The sequence below is a fragment of the Austrofundulus limnaeus genome, unplaced genomic scaffold, assembly GCF_001266775.1.
Source record: "Austrofundulus limnaeus strain Quisiro unplaced genomic scaffold, Austrofundulus_limnaeus-1.0 Scaffold0, whole genome shotgun sequence".
NCBI classification, from domain to species: Eukaryota; Metazoa; Chordata; class Actinopteri; order Cyprinodontiformes; family Rivulidae; genus Austrofundulus; species Austrofundulus limnaeus.
Window position 1 is genome coordinate 3,274,335 of NW_013952402.1, and position 17,711 is coordinate 3,292,045.

At 37.8% G+C, this 17,711-nt stretch overlaps 2 protein-coding genes across 4 annotated transcripts in view; both read left to right on the top strand.

Annotated features, from left to right (window-relative positions):
- dst (dystonin) overlaps positions 1-16,121 on the top strand; it is a 111,482-nt gene extending 95,361 nt beyond the window's left edge. The window contains exons 86-105 of one of the 3 annotated variants that reach the window (XM_014015892.1): positions 10-129; positions 787-956; positions 1,055-1,214; positions 2,494-2,688; positions 2,761-2,889; positions 3,229-3,372; positions 4,897-5,085; positions 5,173-5,302; positions 5,493-5,656; positions 5,737-5,899; positions 5,988-6,142; positions 6,222-6,296; positions 6,445-6,462; positions 7,106-7,222; positions 9,344-9,461; positions 10,026-10,139; positions 12,041-12,231; positions 12,416-12,526; positions 14,248-14,374; positions 15,054-16,121. In XM_014015892.1, the coding sequence (XP_013871346.1) occupies positions 10-129; positions 787-956; positions 1,055-1,214; positions 2,494-2,688; positions 2,761-2,889; positions 3,229-3,372; positions 4,897-5,085; positions 5,173-5,302; positions 5,493-5,656; positions 5,737-5,899; positions 5,988-6,142; positions 6,222-6,296; positions 6,445-6,462; positions 7,106-7,222; positions 9,344-9,461; positions 10,026-10,139; positions 12,041-12,231; positions 12,416-12,526; positions 14,248-14,374; positions 15,054-15,310 (2,847 nt within the window). In that variant the 3' untranslated portion in view covers positions 15,311-16,121. The remainder of the gene's footprint in view (positions 1-9; positions 130-786; positions 957-1,054; positions 1,215-2,493; positions 2,689-2,760; positions 2,890-3,228; positions 3,373-4,896; positions 5,086-5,172; positions 5,303-5,492; positions 5,657-5,736; positions 5,900-5,987; positions 6,143-6,221; positions 6,297-6,444; positions 6,463-7,105; positions 7,223-9,343; positions 9,462-10,025; positions 10,140-12,040; positions 12,232-12,415; positions 12,527-14,247; positions 14,375-15,053) is intronic. The other 2 variants (XM_014015975.1, XM_014016055.1) reach the window with 2 other exon arrangements.
- Positions 16,122-16,591: 470 nt separating this feature from the next.
- The window catches only part of LOC106514288 (collagen alpha-1(XXI) chain), a gene marked incomplete at its 3' end in the record, with an annotated part of 34,880 nt that continues 33,760 nt past the window's right edge, over positions 16,592-17,711 (top strand). The window contains 2 exon segments of the mRNA XM_014003867.1: positions 16,592-16,758; positions 17,167-17,278. Of these exon segments, the coding sequence (XP_013859321.1) occupies positions 17,200-17,278 (79 nt within the window).

Consider the following 17,711-nt stretch of genomic DNA (forward strand, 5'->3'; position numbering starts at 1 on the left):
TTTCTGTAGTTCCACGAGACCTTCAATAAACTGATGGAATGGTTGGAGGAATCTGAGAAGAGCCTGGACTCTGAAGTGGAAATTGCCAACGAACCCGACAAGATCAAGACACAGCTGGTGCAGCACAAGGTGATCAATCATAATCCTTTTATCTATATGTCAGAGCTTTACGTGGTGTCTGCAACTTTTTTTTTTTAGGAAAATCCATACATCTAAACTGACTTTTCAGAAAAAATGTATCTTCAGTTCCTTTAAAAACATTGTTCTCTTTGAAATCTTGCTTTAATTTTTGCTTTCTTGAGCTTTCAGTTAGCCTTTTTTACCTTTTAGCTGCCATTCCACTACTTTTTGCTTTATCTATGTTCAGCATTGAGCCGCCATTTTTATTATTTTTGGCTTTTTCAGCTTTCACTTTGATTTTTCACAGAAAAAAAAACACTTTCTCTCATTTACACTTGGTTCTTGTTGTGTTTGCAGTGTTATTTGGGGAGATTGGGCTAATCCTATCATAATCCTGGGAGGGACCAAATGTATTAGGGATTGGATACTTTTAATCTCTGTGGAGCATTGGCTGAAAATTGACCTAGTTTTTTGTCCCCCCCCCACCCCCACCCCACTGAACACTGCCTTCTTAATCACAACACACACAAACACACACATGCAGATTAGAATACGTTTTGGCATTTCAACACCAGAAAGAAGTAAATCTATAGACTTTGACCGACCCGCAAAAACTGACTGCTTTGAGCTCGTTTATGACTGATAAAATTATTTGCTTGCATGCAGGAGTTCCAAAAAGCTTTGGGCAGCAAACACTCGGTGTACGACACCACCGCTCGAACGGGCCGAGCACTAAAGGACAAAACTGCCCTTCAGGATGACAAACAGAAACTGCAGGACACGCTGAGCGAGCTGAGGGACAAGTGGGACACAGTTTGTGGCAAATCAGTAGAAAGGTGAATATTACTCTGTCCACACTTGCTTCTGCCTTTTTATTTCTCCAAACTTAAGTTAGATGAGGTGTCATTCATTTGTCTCTGGTTCTACGCTGCAGACAAAACAAGCTGGAGGAGGCCCTGCTGTTCTCCGGTCAGTTTACTGATGCCCTCCAGGCTCTCATCGACTGGCTGTATAAAGTGGAGCCTCAGCTGGCTGAGGACCAACCCGTGCATGGAGACATTGATCTGGTTCTCAACCTGATAGATAACCACAAGGTACAGGAGCAACACCACACCTGAGGCACGAGATGTCACACTTTCATTGACCAGATAGTTGTTTTATGATGARTGCAATAAAAAWGGTTAAAGGCTTCCTTTTGATCCTAAATCACACCAGGGTCAGGCTACAAAGTCAAGTAGTGAAAGATATAGCACTGTTATATTATTTTCATTAAAGTTGACAACAAAATTGTTGTTGTTTTTTCGCCACTAATTATATTTTAAAAAGAACATTTGCTGTCAATGTATTTACTGTGCTTCTCCACTTGAAAGGGGTAGGCACCCACACAGAGTTTTTCAACTAGATTCCACTCAGTGACCAAAAATTTCTCCATTTTTAATTTCTTCATTTATTTACAGCCCCTTTTCCTTTTTTTCCAGGTCATTTTTTCAGGTAAAAACCCCTTAAACCCAAACATTTTCCCCAAAAGGGCCAAAATGAAAATCTATCCAGAGCTGCAGGCCAAATGCAGTAATATAATACATGAAATACAAATACTTTTAAAGTAAAATCCTGTGTTTTTAACGATTAGGCTAGCAGCCAGTGCAGTGGCCCACTTTTGTTTTAGCCTGTGCACTTGAAGAAAGTCTGATCAAGCAGCAAAGGCTCATGGGACATTTCATAAATTGATAAAATATATTTGTTTGTTTTTTTGCCTTATAAACTGTGCAAATCTACATGTGTGGTTAAATCYAATCTAAATCTCTGTTATTGTTACTTGTATTTCGTGTTTCATGTTTACTCTCAATATATCAAAGATAAAGTCAGCACCATGCGTGAAAACTATCTGCACTTCAGCCCCTTATAGTCATTGGACCAATGGATGAAATGACTAAGTGGAAATACTGTGTTTCTACATAAGATGACACATTACAACAGTAACTATGCTGTAAATCAAATAGCTTGGTGGGCCAAATTTGACCCACGGACCCCGCTTTGGGGTCCTCTGCCTTAAACAAACTAATAATACCAAACACATTCAGAAGTAGTGTAAAGAATACACAGTTAATGCATTAATGACTAGAAGACCATTAGCTTGAATACATCAATTTTCATCAACAGCATTAAACTTAAAAGCAACTGTCTTCAAAATCTGTCAAACACTTTAAAAGTCTTCTTTTCCACAGGACTCTGTAAAATGTAATATCAAGAAAATACTCTCTTTTTCTCGTGATGCCATAAAATACACACTAAACAAGCTGTTACACATTATACTTTGAATGAGCCAATACGCTTGACTTGACAGATACACATGTGCTTATCTCGTCGCTGCAGGTTTTCCAGAAGGAGCTGYGGAAGCGGACGGTGAGCGTTCAGGCTCTGAAACGTTCAGCGAGGGATCTGATCGAGAGCAGCCACGACGACTCCTCCTGGGTGAAGGTCCAGATGCAGGAGCTGAGCACTCGCTGGGAGACGGTGTGCAACCTCTCCGTGTCCAAGCAGACTCGGCTCGAGCAGGCCCTCTGCCAGGTACCCCCAGAGTCTTTGCACAGAAGGTGAAGTGGCTTTTTCAGGCCGTGTTAATGTGTCGTCTTGCCGCAGGCTGAGGAATTTCACTCCACTGTTCACATCCTGCTGGAGTGGCTAGCTGAGGCCGAGCAGAGTTTGCGATTCCATGGTAGCCTGCCCGATGATGAGGAGGCTCTGCAGGGGCTTATAGAACAACACAAGGCAAGTGGTGTAAATTTTTATGGTTTATTTATTAACCTTGATTTTTTCTTATATAAAATGTATTTTACAAGGTTTTGGCTGTATTATAAAAATAAATAAACTTGCCAGCATTCTTTTTTGATTGTTTTTTTTTTTTCTTGAATAAACAGTTAAGTCTGTTTTTCAACCTGTCACCCTTCAGGCCGAAAACAGAGCGCTTTAGATTACTTTCCTAAATATGATTTCATCAGACGAAAATAGCTCTGCGTTGTTCTTACATTAAAGCATGCGTTGGCGACGTTTCCCTTTTTTAATGTTTACTGGTGATAATCCAACTCTCCTCTGTTTACTGCTTTTAAGGAGTTCATGAGGAAGCTGGAGGAAAAGCGAGTGGGTCTGAGCAAAGCAACCAGCATGGGGGAGGCCATTCTCGGCATCTGCCATCCGGATTCCATCACAACCATCAAACACTGGAACACCATCATTAAAGCCAGGTTTGAAGAGGTCAGTGTGCAGCTGCTCGCTAGCAGATATACTGTACCTCTGTGGGTTTGATAGAACACATTGCACTGTTTGAATTTGTCAAGCTGAAGAAAAAAAGATTTATTACAGTAACAACAACGTACTATAGGTCAGAGGATCTTAACCTTTTTGACTTCAGGGCCCAATTTGTTGATTGATTTGATTTGATTTATTGATTTAACAGGAAAAGATTACTAAAAATCAAGCCTGACTCAGCATAATTGCTGTTTTACAGCAGGTTCCTGTTCTGCAGCACGTAAAACACTCAGAATTACAGCATCATAATCACATCATTATACACCATAGACACAAAGACAAACAAGCATACCAAATTTCAGGAAGGCAGCATTTGCAAAATAGGACGTCTAAATATGAGCACAACAAAAAGTGTCCAGCAGATGGCAGACAAGATTCTTCTTAAAGGGCCGTAGTTTTGAAATGGACTTTATGTTTTGAGGAATGTCATTCAATGCTTTAGTATAAACATAGAAGAAAGACCTCTGGCCGTAACAGTTTTTAAAAGTTGGTAATATCAGTTTTCCTTTTATAACAGATCTAGTTGAATGACCACTTCAACAATTTGATTTGGGCAACAATGCACAGAGAGTTCCATAATTGGCACCTTGGAAGATCTGAAAATATAAATTAATACCACTATACAAAACCTAATTCTGAAAAGTCAAGGGAACATAAAGTGGCATGAGGCCCAGTCAGACATTACCATACAGATCAAAATGATAATTATTCTAAATCTTGGTTTAATTTATATTGTATTTACATTATAACTAAATTAAATACACTTACAGTATAAATGTAAAATTCCTGTCAAATAATCACAAGACATGATTATGACAAACATTTTTTTTTATTGTAACCTGCCCATAAAAATTATTTCAACAAATACAACGGTCAGTCAACACACCACTCAGGCTTTAACAAAAACACAAAAATAAAAATTTTTAAACATAAAAACAAAAATTGACAATTCAATAAATAAAACTGTGGTCATAAAATAAATACTTTCAAAATGTTCAATGTTTCAAATAAAAAATGTAAAAATAAATTGTATAAATTGCAAATGAAAATATAGCCTTTTTCAACTTTGGCATGGTAGAACCAGAAGCTGCTCTTCATATTAGTGAAAAACTTTGGCCTTTTTTGACYGGTTACCTTCGTTTTTGCCTTCTACTTTTCGTTTAAAAGAAGTTTCCATTTTCGGCAGGTAGCTAAGATTCTTCTTCTACGTATAAATAAGTTGTTAAACATCTGAGTGGCGCACTACTGCTACTAGTGGTGAGAAAGTGTATTGCACCTTATTCAAAATCAATGTGGTCCTGCGGCCCTCTACGGCCCAAAGTTAAAAGCTGTTGTTCTTTTGAGGCCCTCGCGGCCCACAATTGGTTCGCGGCCCATAGCTTAAAAATCTCTGCTATAGGTTATTAACCAAATTAGACTGTTTTCTTTTCATATTTTTAACAAAGAATGTTCATAATGCTGCTATTACAGGTTCAGGCTTGGGCCCGGCAGCACCAGCAGCGACTGGCCACGGCCCTGACCGATCTGTTAGCCACTCAAGATCTACTGGAGAATCTTCTGACCTGGCTGCAGTGGGCTGAGACCAACCTGAACGATAGAGACAACGAACCCCTGCCTCAAGAGATTGAAGAGATCAAAACTCTAATAGCAGAACATCAGGTGGAGTCAAAATGCAGATAAAAACTGTCACACCAACATCATTGCATGATTTGTTTGTATAACAGAAGATGGTATTTTCCCCTGTAGGCGTTCATGGAGGAAATGACCAGAAAGCAGCCAGACGTTGACAAAATCACCAAAACACATAAAAGGAAGCCTGCTGCGGAGCCTCAAAATCAATCTCAGATTCCGGTTCTGGACAAAGGAAGAACTGGAAGTATGTATCACACTAATACCCCACAAAGAACAAAGCCTGAGCCACCTGGCTTTGTGCTGAGTCACTGCAGGAAGATGTGACATCCTCATCTTCCCCCATTTTAGCACCTGGAATGATGTCATCGTGAATCTATTCCTTTTTACGAGGCTCAAACACGCTTATGGTAAAGGATTTTGTGTTTCGTTTACAGGAAAACGCTCTCCCACACAAACGATGTACGCATCGACCACACAGGCTCCTATAGAAACCAAGAACCCACGAGTCAACCTGCTGGTCACCAGGTGGCAGCACGTGTGGCTGCTGGCCTTGGACAGGAGGAGGAAACTCAATGATGCTTTGGACAGACAGGAGGAGGTAAGTCCAGGTGTCAGTCTTATGGCAAACAGGTGTTCTAGTCAACTTTGTGCTCATTCTTTTTCTTTTTCTTTTTTTAGTTAAAGGAATTTGCTAACTTTGACTTTGATGTGTGGCGTAAGCGCTACATGCGCTGGATGAACCACAAAAAGTCCCGTGTCATGGACTTCTTCCGCCGCATCGATAAAGATCAAGACGGCAAAGTGACCCGACAGGAGTTCATAGAGGGAATTCTTTCCTCCAGTAAGTGTTCAGCACACAAAATCCCAGCTGCTCAGCATGTAACCAAGCAAAAACACTCAGCTTACACCACATGATGGCTCCTTGGCAGAGTTTCCAACCAGCCGGCTGGAGATGAGCGCCGTGGCGGACATATTTGACAGAGACGGTGATGGATACATTGACTATTATGAGTTTGTGGCAGCGCTCCATCCCAACAAAGATGCCTACAAGCCGTTAACAGATGCTGACAAAATTGAAGATGAGGTAGTAAAAGTTGTCAAAGCTGCAGTTTTAGATCATCTCTCTGGAATGTGTTTTAATAGCAGCATTTTTCTGTTTCTAGGTTACACGTCAAGTTGCAAAATGCAAATGTCCAAAACGATTCCAAGTGGAGCAAATTGGAGCAAACAAATACAGGGTAAGATTTTTACGTAAAGAAAAGCAAGCAATTTTTAAATTCTTTAAATGCTACTTTAATATTTTATGGGAAATTCATGTGACGGTAAGTATGAAATGTGACCAAACAAAAACAAGCATTTAATACATTTTTGTTTTTGCATCACCAGTTCTACCTTGGAAATCAGGTACATTTAAATGTCTTTTCTTGTTTTTTTGTTTGTTTGCTTCTTCTTCTCCTGTCCTGCACTTACCACGTTTCTATGCAGTAAAAGTTTCTGCCCAGATTCCTGGCTGCACCTTTCAGGCTGGAACTCAGAAGCAGAACCAAAATATAAACGTAATCGGATTCAGTTTTAAAAAGACAATTTTAAAGACAAAAATTGGTGAAATTTGGTGAAATACTCACCAAAAGTCTCACACATTTAGTTTCTTTTTTGTCACTTTGTTCCTGTAAATGTTCTTAAATCTGCTTTTGAGTTTCAGAAATGGCTACCAGCACCATTTCAGCAGTTGTTTTATTGGCTCATGGGCATAAAGTCATCTGCTGAGCACATACTAATGCTTTCTGTCTGCTTGCTTTTAGTGCTTCAGCTTCATGGGAATGATTTACACCACAATGTATTTTTTAAAATATGTGAACAGTTGGGGAGTCTTGATAATTCAATGAATGTGTTGCATTTAAATGATTGATTTAACTTTTTGTGATATATATAGTGTATGTAAAGTTATTGTGTGATATGAGTCAGTTAGAAGGAACAGTAGGTGGTTCATGTCGTGGTTTGTATTGATGTCTCACTCAACWATGAACTGAAATCACTCTTTTGACAGTTTGGTCTGGTTCACTGCTTACATGACTCCCTAATGGGCGATGAGACAATAGCAAACAGAGAAAATCAAAATCTTACCCACCATCTACACGTTGCTGTTTTGGAAAGCTGTATTCTGGTAAATGGTTACTCTTAAGCTGTTTCTTGTGCCTCTTTGTTTTGTTTATTTTTTCATCACCTTTTAATGTTTCTGACCACCAGAATCACCAGATGCATTAAATCATTCTGAGAATCATACCAGTGCAAGATCCTGAGCAGTTTAAGCTGCACCATGCAGTAATGAGAGCTTAGCAGAAGGTCATCAGTGTTTGGTCATGTCTGCGTGTTGCACAGTGGTGAATTAGACAGAAATGACTTGAGCCATACTTCATTTTCTCAAGAAATAGCTGCATWTGATCTGCATCGGTGTCAGTGCATCCTGAGTACTCGAGTCGTAGCTGTAGAAAAAAAATGCAACAGAGAGTTTGCTGCAGTTTGATGTTTGTTCCTTTTGGTCATGATGTGAGCCTGTGTTGGACGGAAAGCATGCCGCCGTGATTGTTCTGTGCTAATGATGTTTTTATGCTAATGCTCATCAGCTGTCTAACATCCCTCTCATCACGTTCATTAAGCTTGGATTGTGTGTATTTAAAAAAAACTGTATTTTGTGTTCCTATGCTTTTTATGTGTGGTTGGTAAGCTAAAACCAAATGATTGCACAGTAGTGCCCTCTGGTGGTTCATTATTGTGCCTTCAGCTGTGTGTTTTTTTGTAGGTTCAACCTACAGTAAAAGACTGATCCTTCATCGGACTGAAACTTACACATTTGCATAAGTTACAAAAATATTAAAACAACCAGTCATATGTGTAAAGCTGTGGATTTAGGTTTTAGTTATATTCTGACAACTTCACTCAAATTAAACTGAGTTTAAACCAGAACAGTTTCTGGTGTAGAGCCTGACTGATTCTGATTCTGTAACTTTAAAGTTTATTCTGCTATGCGCTGCAAGTAGTGATGATATTTTTCAGGGTACATCCCTTTTTTCCTACAGTCCAAAAACACGCATATTACCATATTTATTCATGTATAATACGATCTCGAGTGTAAAACGATCATTTTTTGAGTTTAAAATGCATTAAAAATCTAATTGTCAATAACCCGTGTATAATACTACCCCCCCCTCCACACACACACACACTTTATGGATGARTTTTAGGGTTAGATTTCTACTATTATACATGAATAAATACAGTATGTGTTTTATTATTCTGAATTGACTGTAGAAGTGAGACGTAGTTTCTTATGTGTCTCTGTTTTGACCCTAATGACCTCTTCAGACCTTCTTGCCTCAGATTAGGTTAAATTACCTCCAGCATTAATTAGTCACTAAACACTGTGCAGTCGTAGAAAATGATAAAAAAAATTATTGGATGAATTAATTAGTGAATTCTTAGGGGGCGGGGTATTTTCCAGGCACATAGTTCAATATTTGACTTTGCATCATAGCYTCTAAACGGCTTGAAACCTGCTACTGTTTCTGACACTCCCACTGCAGCTCGTCTTCACAACAATGCGCCGGGGGAGGGGGTTTGTGTGAAAAGGGAGAGTGGTTTGTACCAGCAAGCYTTAAGGCAGCTTCACATGGCTACCACAAGGATTTGATCAAACATGCATGAATGAGTCAAAGCAACACCCTGGGCATGTTTTTGATGAGGGAATGATATTATAGGAAGATATAAGGCTCAAAAAAGTTCATTTTGCATACCCCCCCTTTAAAATATCTCCAAAAATTATGATTTAAATAAAACTGCACTTTTCTCTCAGTTGATTTTAAATCAGTCAGGCTCAACATCGAATGACTGAATGTGCTACAAGAATCGCTGCGTAAAAACATAAACAACTCATATCAGAAATACGAGCTCAGTGAGTCAYTCAGTGAATTTTAATCAAACACACCAGCTCTAAAAGCCAGCTGACTTATTGTAATGTCCTAAAAAAAAGCAAAAATTTATGTTTTTTGTGTCCAATATGTGTTAATGTGTTAACCTGTGCAACAAAAAAGAACACCAGATTATACATGAACCTAAACYTCTGTTAATGAAATAATCACTTTCTGTTGAAAGTAATTTTAAATCCAAACACGATTCTTCGCATCACTCTGGTTTCTTGCGATGCACAGCTTTTTGTGTGAAATAAAAAAACGACCTCGTTTGGCAACTTTAACACATCCATCCTTTGCTTTCCTTTTGCCCACCGCAGTTTGGAGACTCTCAGCAGCTGCGTCTTGTGCGGATTTTACGCAGCACGGTGATGGTGCGGGTGGGCGGCGGTTGGATGGCTCTGGACGAGTTCCTGGTGAAGAACGATCCGTGTKGAGGTGAGTTTAAGAAAGGAAACCACAGAAACACAGCTGATGGATGGAAACTCCATGTTTTTGTTACATTAAAGCTCTCCTTCAGTTTATTTCCAACACTTTGGACACTTGAAAGAGTCTCACATGTTTTATAAATCTTAAGTTTTTAAATCGTATTTAGATGATTAACAGTTTTCATCAAGCTGTTGTTTAATATGATCTGTTCATTCAGTTTAAAAAAATCATCATTTGTTGTTGTTTTTACTCGTTTATGAAATATTTTGTAGTTTTTGATGGCATTTTTTGTATTTACTTCAATGATGACGTACTGTGTTCAGATTACACTTTGTTTCCAAAATAAGTGAGCACGATAGAAGATAAGACTTTTGTTAAAATACAGTGTTTCATTTATTACCTGGATAAAAGTTACTGATTATCATCTGGCTTTCAACTTAGGAGTAATAAAACCCTCTCTAAGTAACAAAAAGCGTTAGAAATTGATCTGTTTCTGCTTTCCTCTGTATTAATGATCAATCTGTATCTCCTYCTTTCAACCCTTCCTCCTGCTGAACATATCACTTCTTCTAGTTCATCACCACGGGAGCAAAATGTTGCGCTCGGAGTCAAACTCTTCYATTACTCAGTCTCCTATAGGTTGGCAAATCTCACACTTTCTCACCTTGCTCCATGAACCCACTYGCGGTATGTGTGTCTGCACATCCGAGTGTGTGCTGCTTGTGTTGGTCCTGCGGTGTACCACCTCTGTAGTGTAGCAACGTGTGAGCATCGTTGTGAGTGAATGGCCTTTTTCAGACTCCAGCTGAGCTCGTTCGGCTGTTTTCTCAGCTGTAGCCGGGTATTGTGCATGCAGTTGTTCATGTCGGTCACATCGCCTGCTGTCACTCCAGTGTGTTGGGACTTAACGCAACATAATCACAAGTTTTTGCTCTCAACATGTAAAATTTAAAAAAGGCTAAACCAGTGGTTTTCAAAGTTTTCAGCTTTTGACCCACAAAATACTAGTAGCAGAGACCGGAGCCCTCAGCTGTTGTTGGTTTATTGTTTTCACATCAAATAAACAAGAGCATAGTAACAATATTTATTATGCTATTTTTGTCCATTTTATGCACACTAACCTTAGTCTTTTGTAACAACAAAGACAAAAAATTGTTGTTAGTTGTAATACTTTAGTAATATTAATTCAGAAAATATTTTCAGGACCCCACTGTTATGTTTCGGGACCCACAGTGGGGTCCCAACCCCAATTTTGGGAACCACTGCTATAAACCGTTATAAACTATGGTAATTAGAATTTTCTGCCAAAATGCAATGTGAACGCTGAAAGACTTTGTTTAAATTGGTTAAAYAAGCTGAAACAAAATTAGKAAAACTGTAGCTAAAAGCCAGCTAGCATTAAAATAAACAAGACAGTAGCTAAAAGCTAAAAGGAACATAAGAAAAGAAAAATGCACAAAACTAAGTAGGTTAGAGAGATCAATGATTTTGAAGAAATTAAATCGATCTCAATTAGTTTCTGTGGAGAAACRTTTTGTAAATAAAGTTAAATAATAATAAAAAATAAAGTTACAAATTCGATAAGTCAAAACYCTTCTTGATTGAGCTAAAAGTTTTGGTTCATGAAAGGTTGAAGTGAGCAAAGTTTGTTGAAGTAGCTTGATAATGATGTGAAGCTATAAACAGGAAAACAATAGCATGAATGCTGACTAAGCACAAAATTTCAAGAGGCACTTATCTGAATTAATTATCTATGGATAAAAATGTAAAAACTTTATCTTTAAAGTGAAATATAGCATCATACACTGAACTAAAACTGTATTTCTTGAATTTTTATAATTTAACAGTTTAACGTTTTGCTGTAAACTGCATGATATTATTGTTTGAATGATACTTGATTTATTTTGTGCCATTTAGGTTTCATTCATTTTTGTYATTTATTCCATTTTGGCCCGTTTAGTTTCAAAAATGTTGGCACTGTTTATTMTTTATACAACTCACAATAAAAACAGAAACACAAAGATTATTCCACTACTGTTGACAGCTTTGACTTCTGTTGAACAGTATGGATGAGTTACAATACTGCATGAATCCCGTGTTTCTTAAAAATAGTATTTTTTTTTTATTTGATTTTTAAAGAGGACACCTTGTTATTGTCAAACTTTATTTTATAAGTCAGAAATTTCCAAATAATTTCTCAAATGGGGATTGGGAAGTTTTATAGAAATTATCAAGCTGTTTATTCAAAATAAAATTAAAATCAAATGACTGAAAATCAGAAAATAAATGGTACTCTGAAAAGTTTTTACGGTAATTATTTGCTGTCCCAAGCATCTTGATACAGTAAATAAAATAAATAAACAAATCAAATTTWGTCTGTAATTGCTACCAAATATTGCTCCTATGCCCAGAAAATGTGAAATTATGTGGAAATTTGAGACTTAAAGAGGAAAATAAAGTGTTTGTTTATTGTTGTCATACGCATCATTATCATCTTCATCATCGTCATCTTCTTCTTCAGCACCAGTTAAAGTTATATTCTCAGTTTTGTTTGTCCTCTGCGGCTCATTTGGACTTTTATTCCTCAGCTAAAGGCAGGACCAACATGGAGCTGCGAGAGAAGTTCATCCTCCCCGAGGGAACCACTCAGGTGATGGCGAGTTTCCGCTACAGAGGTCGAAGGTCTCGGCCGTCGTCTAGAGGTGCTTCGCCCAACAGATCCATGTCCAGTCAGAGCTGCCCGATTCCGACGAACCCAACAGCCATCGGAACACCCAAGGTGAGGGGGGTGTGTGCGTGCTGTGGAACCTGTTTGTGTTCGCTTTTTTCCCACACTTTCACTTTCATCTTTTTTGTTTTATCATTTTGTCAATTTCTGTATGTTTCCATTTAGTGTTTCATGTATTTTTTTCTTTAATTTGTGAATCCATGTTTTTTTCCTTTGATTTGCCATTGTTCCTCAGACTCCCCAACACATTACCCGCAATTATGATAAGCCATGGCTTACAAACAGCAAATCCTGCACTCCTCTTAAATCATCTGACTCTTTTGAGAGCCAAGGTTCATCCTCAGAGGTATAGTCATGTTCAGCCCATGATGCTGAAAGCTTCAGTCATGTGACCCAACTGAGATCTACATAATTATTATTGTTAGCAAAAACAAACCAAAAAAATAGACCTTTAAATTTTTCTTTTATCGAATTTGTTTCATAATTTTAAAAAAATATATTGCAATGATTGTAAAATATTGTGTGATGAAAAATGTCAGCTGGGTCTACAAACTTTAATTTTTGTTTAATCATGGGTTTCATTTTATTATACATTCTTAAACCCTTTCTTCTTTGCTTCTGAATGTGTTTATAACTATTTTTAAACTCCTACTAACTCCTACTTACAGGGACAGCACTATTCTTACAAAACATATATATATATATATATATATATAAATAAAACAGTAAAAGGTAAAATAATTTTCTGGAATGTATTACTAACTCCATAACACTTGTAGTGTGTATTGCAGCAACTCTGTACTGTATGCTTCTACTGATCTGGGGTCAGATTTATAAAGCTTGCGTATGCACAAAATGAGCCCAGAAACTTGCGTACGCCACTTTTCATGCCAAAGTTGTGATTTATAAAATCCAAACTTGATGTGAAAATGTGCGGTCCCTCAGCCAGCTCTGACCCATGCGTACGCTCATTTTGGAGACGGGAAACTGCGACACAGATGGTGAAGTGAGGKKWTAGAGCCACACTGTGTAATGATCACTGTCAGAGATTTAATTTCACTTTATAATCAAACTTAGATTTTTGTTCAACTTTAGCTTTCTTAACAGTATAATTTATGCTTCTGCTGCTGAGCCACAAGGATCTTTGAAATAAAAAACTTAAAMCTTAAATAAAAGTTCACACATCTCCATTCATCTCCTTCCTCCTCCTCATGATCCTGACCCACAGACCCCTCCCCGACAAGAGACATTTCAGCACGACAGCAAAAAGCTCGGTTATAGTCACGCTTTGGGTGCGCACGCCCTCGCCAGCGTGGATGTGTTATAAAAGATTCACTTTTTAATGTCCGTATTTCTCACGTGCGCAGGGTGGGGTGGGGGTGAGAGGTGAGGAGACGATCAGCTGCAGATAACAGCAGGCAGGAGGGGGAGGACAGGGGAGAAGAGCGGTGAACTCAACTTGATCTGACTTATTTAATTTTATTTATTGTTTTTATCGTCCTGCAGGCTCTGAGAGAAAATTAATTTGAAGCTGAGTTTTTGATAAAAATCATTAGATTACTCTAAATGTCTGTAAACCAGCAAAATGAGGGAAAATCTGTGTCAATTACAGACATTCTGGTCACGTGAGCAGCTGTCAGTCAGCACCTGTCATCCTCCAGGAGCATGACGGAGCGCGTCTTTTCTTGACACTGATCAGCTGACTGATTTAAATACACCTCATCATTCATAAGGTACTTTGTATTGACTGTTTATGGTTGAGTGTGGGCGTGTAGTGGGTAGAACCTGAAGCGGGACCTTGTGCGCAAACTCTGARGTGCGGCTGTGATCTATAAAGGAAAAGTGCGCAGAAACGTGCGTACGCACTGTTTTATAAATCTGAAAATTTTTTGGCTTACGCCATTTTTTGTCTTTTGGCTGTACGTTCACTTTTAGTATGGTTTCCCTGCAATCTTTTATAAATCTGACCCCTGGCCTTTCCTATGAGAGAATTACAAAGAAATGTATAATAAAATTTCTTTTTTTTTCTTTCTTTTATTTTCTTTTATTTTATTTTTGCTATTACAGAGTACAGCTGTCCAGGGAAGCAAGTTACGACTTCCTGGCTACTTATCTGGCAAAGGATTTCATTCGGGTGAAGAGGGAACTTTGATTAAYGCTGCTGTGCTGAAAGCTCGAACACAGACAATTGGTGGTGAGTGGAAGAAGCTGAGACTCATCCCCAACACATTCTGAATGCTAACAGATTTCACAAGATCTTTGTTTAAAATGTTGCCATGACATATAATATTTAGAATAAATTATGCTACCAATTATTTATCAATCCACCAATTAATCCTTTTATTCACTTGATTTAAAAAAAACTATATAATAAGAAAAAAAATCTTGTATAAACATTCCCCTTTCCTAATAATTACAAAATAAATTTTCATGGCTGTATGCAATAATTTAACTTACACTATAAGTTGCAAACAGTATCATTCTCCTCATTATTAATTCAGACATCTATATGAATTTATAGGTATTTTTTTAATATTTAAATTGATTTGTAGTTGAGCATTTTTTTCAACTCCTCATCCAAATTGTTCCACAGTTTTACTCCATGCACTGAAAAGCACATTTGTTTTAAAGTATTACACACAATTTTACTTTGGAAATCATGCTCCTTTCTATTATTTCTATCAGTTGATCTTAGAACAAGGAACATTTGTAAATTAATTGTCAATAATCTAATCTTAGCTTTAAATATAACTTAACCAAGTCTTAGTCTCGATACATTTGATTAAATAAACAATTAACACTTATTTTGCGAGATGTATTCCTTTTATGTTTGCTAGGCCTTTTATGGATTTTTTCTGTTTTCTGGCATCTAGAAATAAGAAAAAATTTCAGCCGACCAGGAAGTAAAGCCGGAAGCAGAGGGAGCAGTCGCAGAGGAAGCGACGCCTCGGACTTTGACATCTCAGACATCCAATCTGTGTGCTCGGACGCGTCGGAGACCGTCGGAGAGTCCGCTCGAGCYACGCCGCGCTCTGCGTCCCGCCAGCACGGAGGAAAACCCTCCAAGATCCCCACTCCTCAAAGAAAACCCACTTCCACGAGCAAACTGGCCAAGGGGTCCAAGCAATAGTCAGTGGCCTTGAAACCAAACAACCCAGGAACTAATRGCACCCTGAAAACATAACAGACACTGGAGACGTCTACCTTAAGAGACTGCAGATGCGATGTTATTTAAATTGTTGCAAAGATGTAAAATATTCTTTTAAGAGGCAATATGGTTTAATATGTGAGAATGGAATGTTGATGGCCTTGTGTGTTTGTTTTTAATGTATTTTATTATTATTTTTTTGTGAAATTGTTTTTTTTTATTATACTTAATTTTATTTATGCAAATCCCATAGAGGATTAAGGAACACTAAAAAAATCTGGGAATAATAATTAACATTTCTTCAAACTAATGAAGGGCAACAAAAGCTGGGCAGTGTTTTTGAAAAGTGACCGAATGTACTGTATTTTATCACCGGTGATGTTTGGAGTAGATGGTGGATCACTGTACGGCTTCAGGCACTGCAGATATTTATTTAAGTGCTATGTTATACTGCCACCTTGCATTTAAAGGGCAATGCAATATAGAACAATAATCCTTAGTAAGCACTCCGGAAAGGTTTGGAAACTCTTATTTATGAGACGTAGCAGAAACCTTGTAATGATGAAGTTTTCAAATCCTAATCGTTTGTTTGTCCGCCACTGCAGCCTGTCGTTTTCTTTCCTCCACTTTACAGTAATGTGCCGCCTTGTAGAGGCGCCACTCCACGTAGCCGCGCTCTGTGCTTTCATGTGTATGTATGGTTGTTTCGATCGAGCTGAAATTGTTACTGTAACTTTACTTTGTAATAAACCTGCTTGCAGAAAGCCACCTGAAGCTACTGCGCTGTACAGAATCTGATTTTTCTTATCTCTCTTCTTTAACGTGAATTGCGCTGTTCGGTGGTCTTTTTCTTTTTCAGTCCACCTTGGAGTGTTGATTTAGTCAGGGTGGAATGTTTGCAGAAGTGCTTGTATTTGGCTGTGAAATGCCTCATCTTTTTCACAGTTAGAAAGTGCAGATGATGAAATAATATCTTCATCAAGCAGACAGAAACAAAACATCTGTTTTAAAAGTAAACGTAGAAATTTTTTTATTGAAACTTATTTTATTTGCAAAGAGTTGAATTAAAATGATGAAATATTAAAACACCTTTTAAGATCCACTGATCAACTCCTAAATAACCTAAGTTTTTATCTTCTTTCAAAAATCATATTGCTATTTTTTTTTCTTTTGGTACTTTCAACTTGCATTATGTTTACCATCAGTCTGTTTGCTGATCTTCAATAAAGTGACTGTCAGCACTGGCAGCCTATGGGAAGAGATGGATCCCCTGGGACCACAGGTACAGTGGAGCTCAGGGGTCAAGGTCCTCTGAGATCCAGAGTTTTCAGTGTGAGTGGTCCTCCTGGTCAGCTCAAACACAGACCCCTGGATGGCACTTTAAACTGGGATATATCCTCACTGCAGCAACTGTAAATGTCCATCAGCAGGTAAGTGAGTAATTCTATATTTCTCTTTTATTTCCCTTTATACCAGTAAAACAAAATTTGTGGTGATGTGCGGCTAAGGTTTTATTGCAGAGCAGATGCAATTTGGTCAGTCATTTTATATTTAGGATCTAAAAATTGTCAATTTTATGTAAAGGTTTCACATCTAAAACAATTAAATGTCATTAATTTGAATATTTTTCTCTAAAAAATACATTTCATGTTTAATTCGATCTGTTCATTTCAATCTATCTATCTATCTATCTATCTATCTATCTATCTATCTATCTATCTATCTATCTATCTATCTATCTATCTATCTGAAAAATTTGTTTATTATTGACCATCTAATCATCATCAACTAATTTGAATATGTTTGAAGGTCTAATGTATTAAATTGCTCTTCTACAGGCACTGACACTCTCCAGGTTTAAATGATCAAACATGCCAGCCTTCAAACATGTGCTGGTGTTAGCTGTTTTCTTTGCCTGCTTGGGATTTGCTCAGAGTGAAAAGTTGCCGAGTAAGTTTAAAATTCAAAGTGTTTTTGGTGACAACAGTAAAAAATTTTTAAGATGAATGAAATTAATGGAAGTTATAAACTCCTACATCTTGTTAAATTGAGTACATAGAAATAAACACAATATGTCAGTACATAAACTATTTATTTTATGTGACAAATATCTTTCCAGACTATGAATAATGCACCTTCACATCCCCACCAGCAGATGTCAGTATTTGTCAGCCTGCGCTTCATCATCATTTAGTCAATGCAGTATCATATTCCCTGCTCTCAGTGTCATTGTGACTATTATGAGGTCATGCCTGGGTTACCCTGAGTACAAAAAGCTTTGATGTCCTGCAGCTGAGGTTCCCTGTCACCATTAATAAACCAGTTAACGTAAAGGGTGCTGCACAGTAGTGAAATCCACTTAACATTTTGGGGGGTGGGGGAG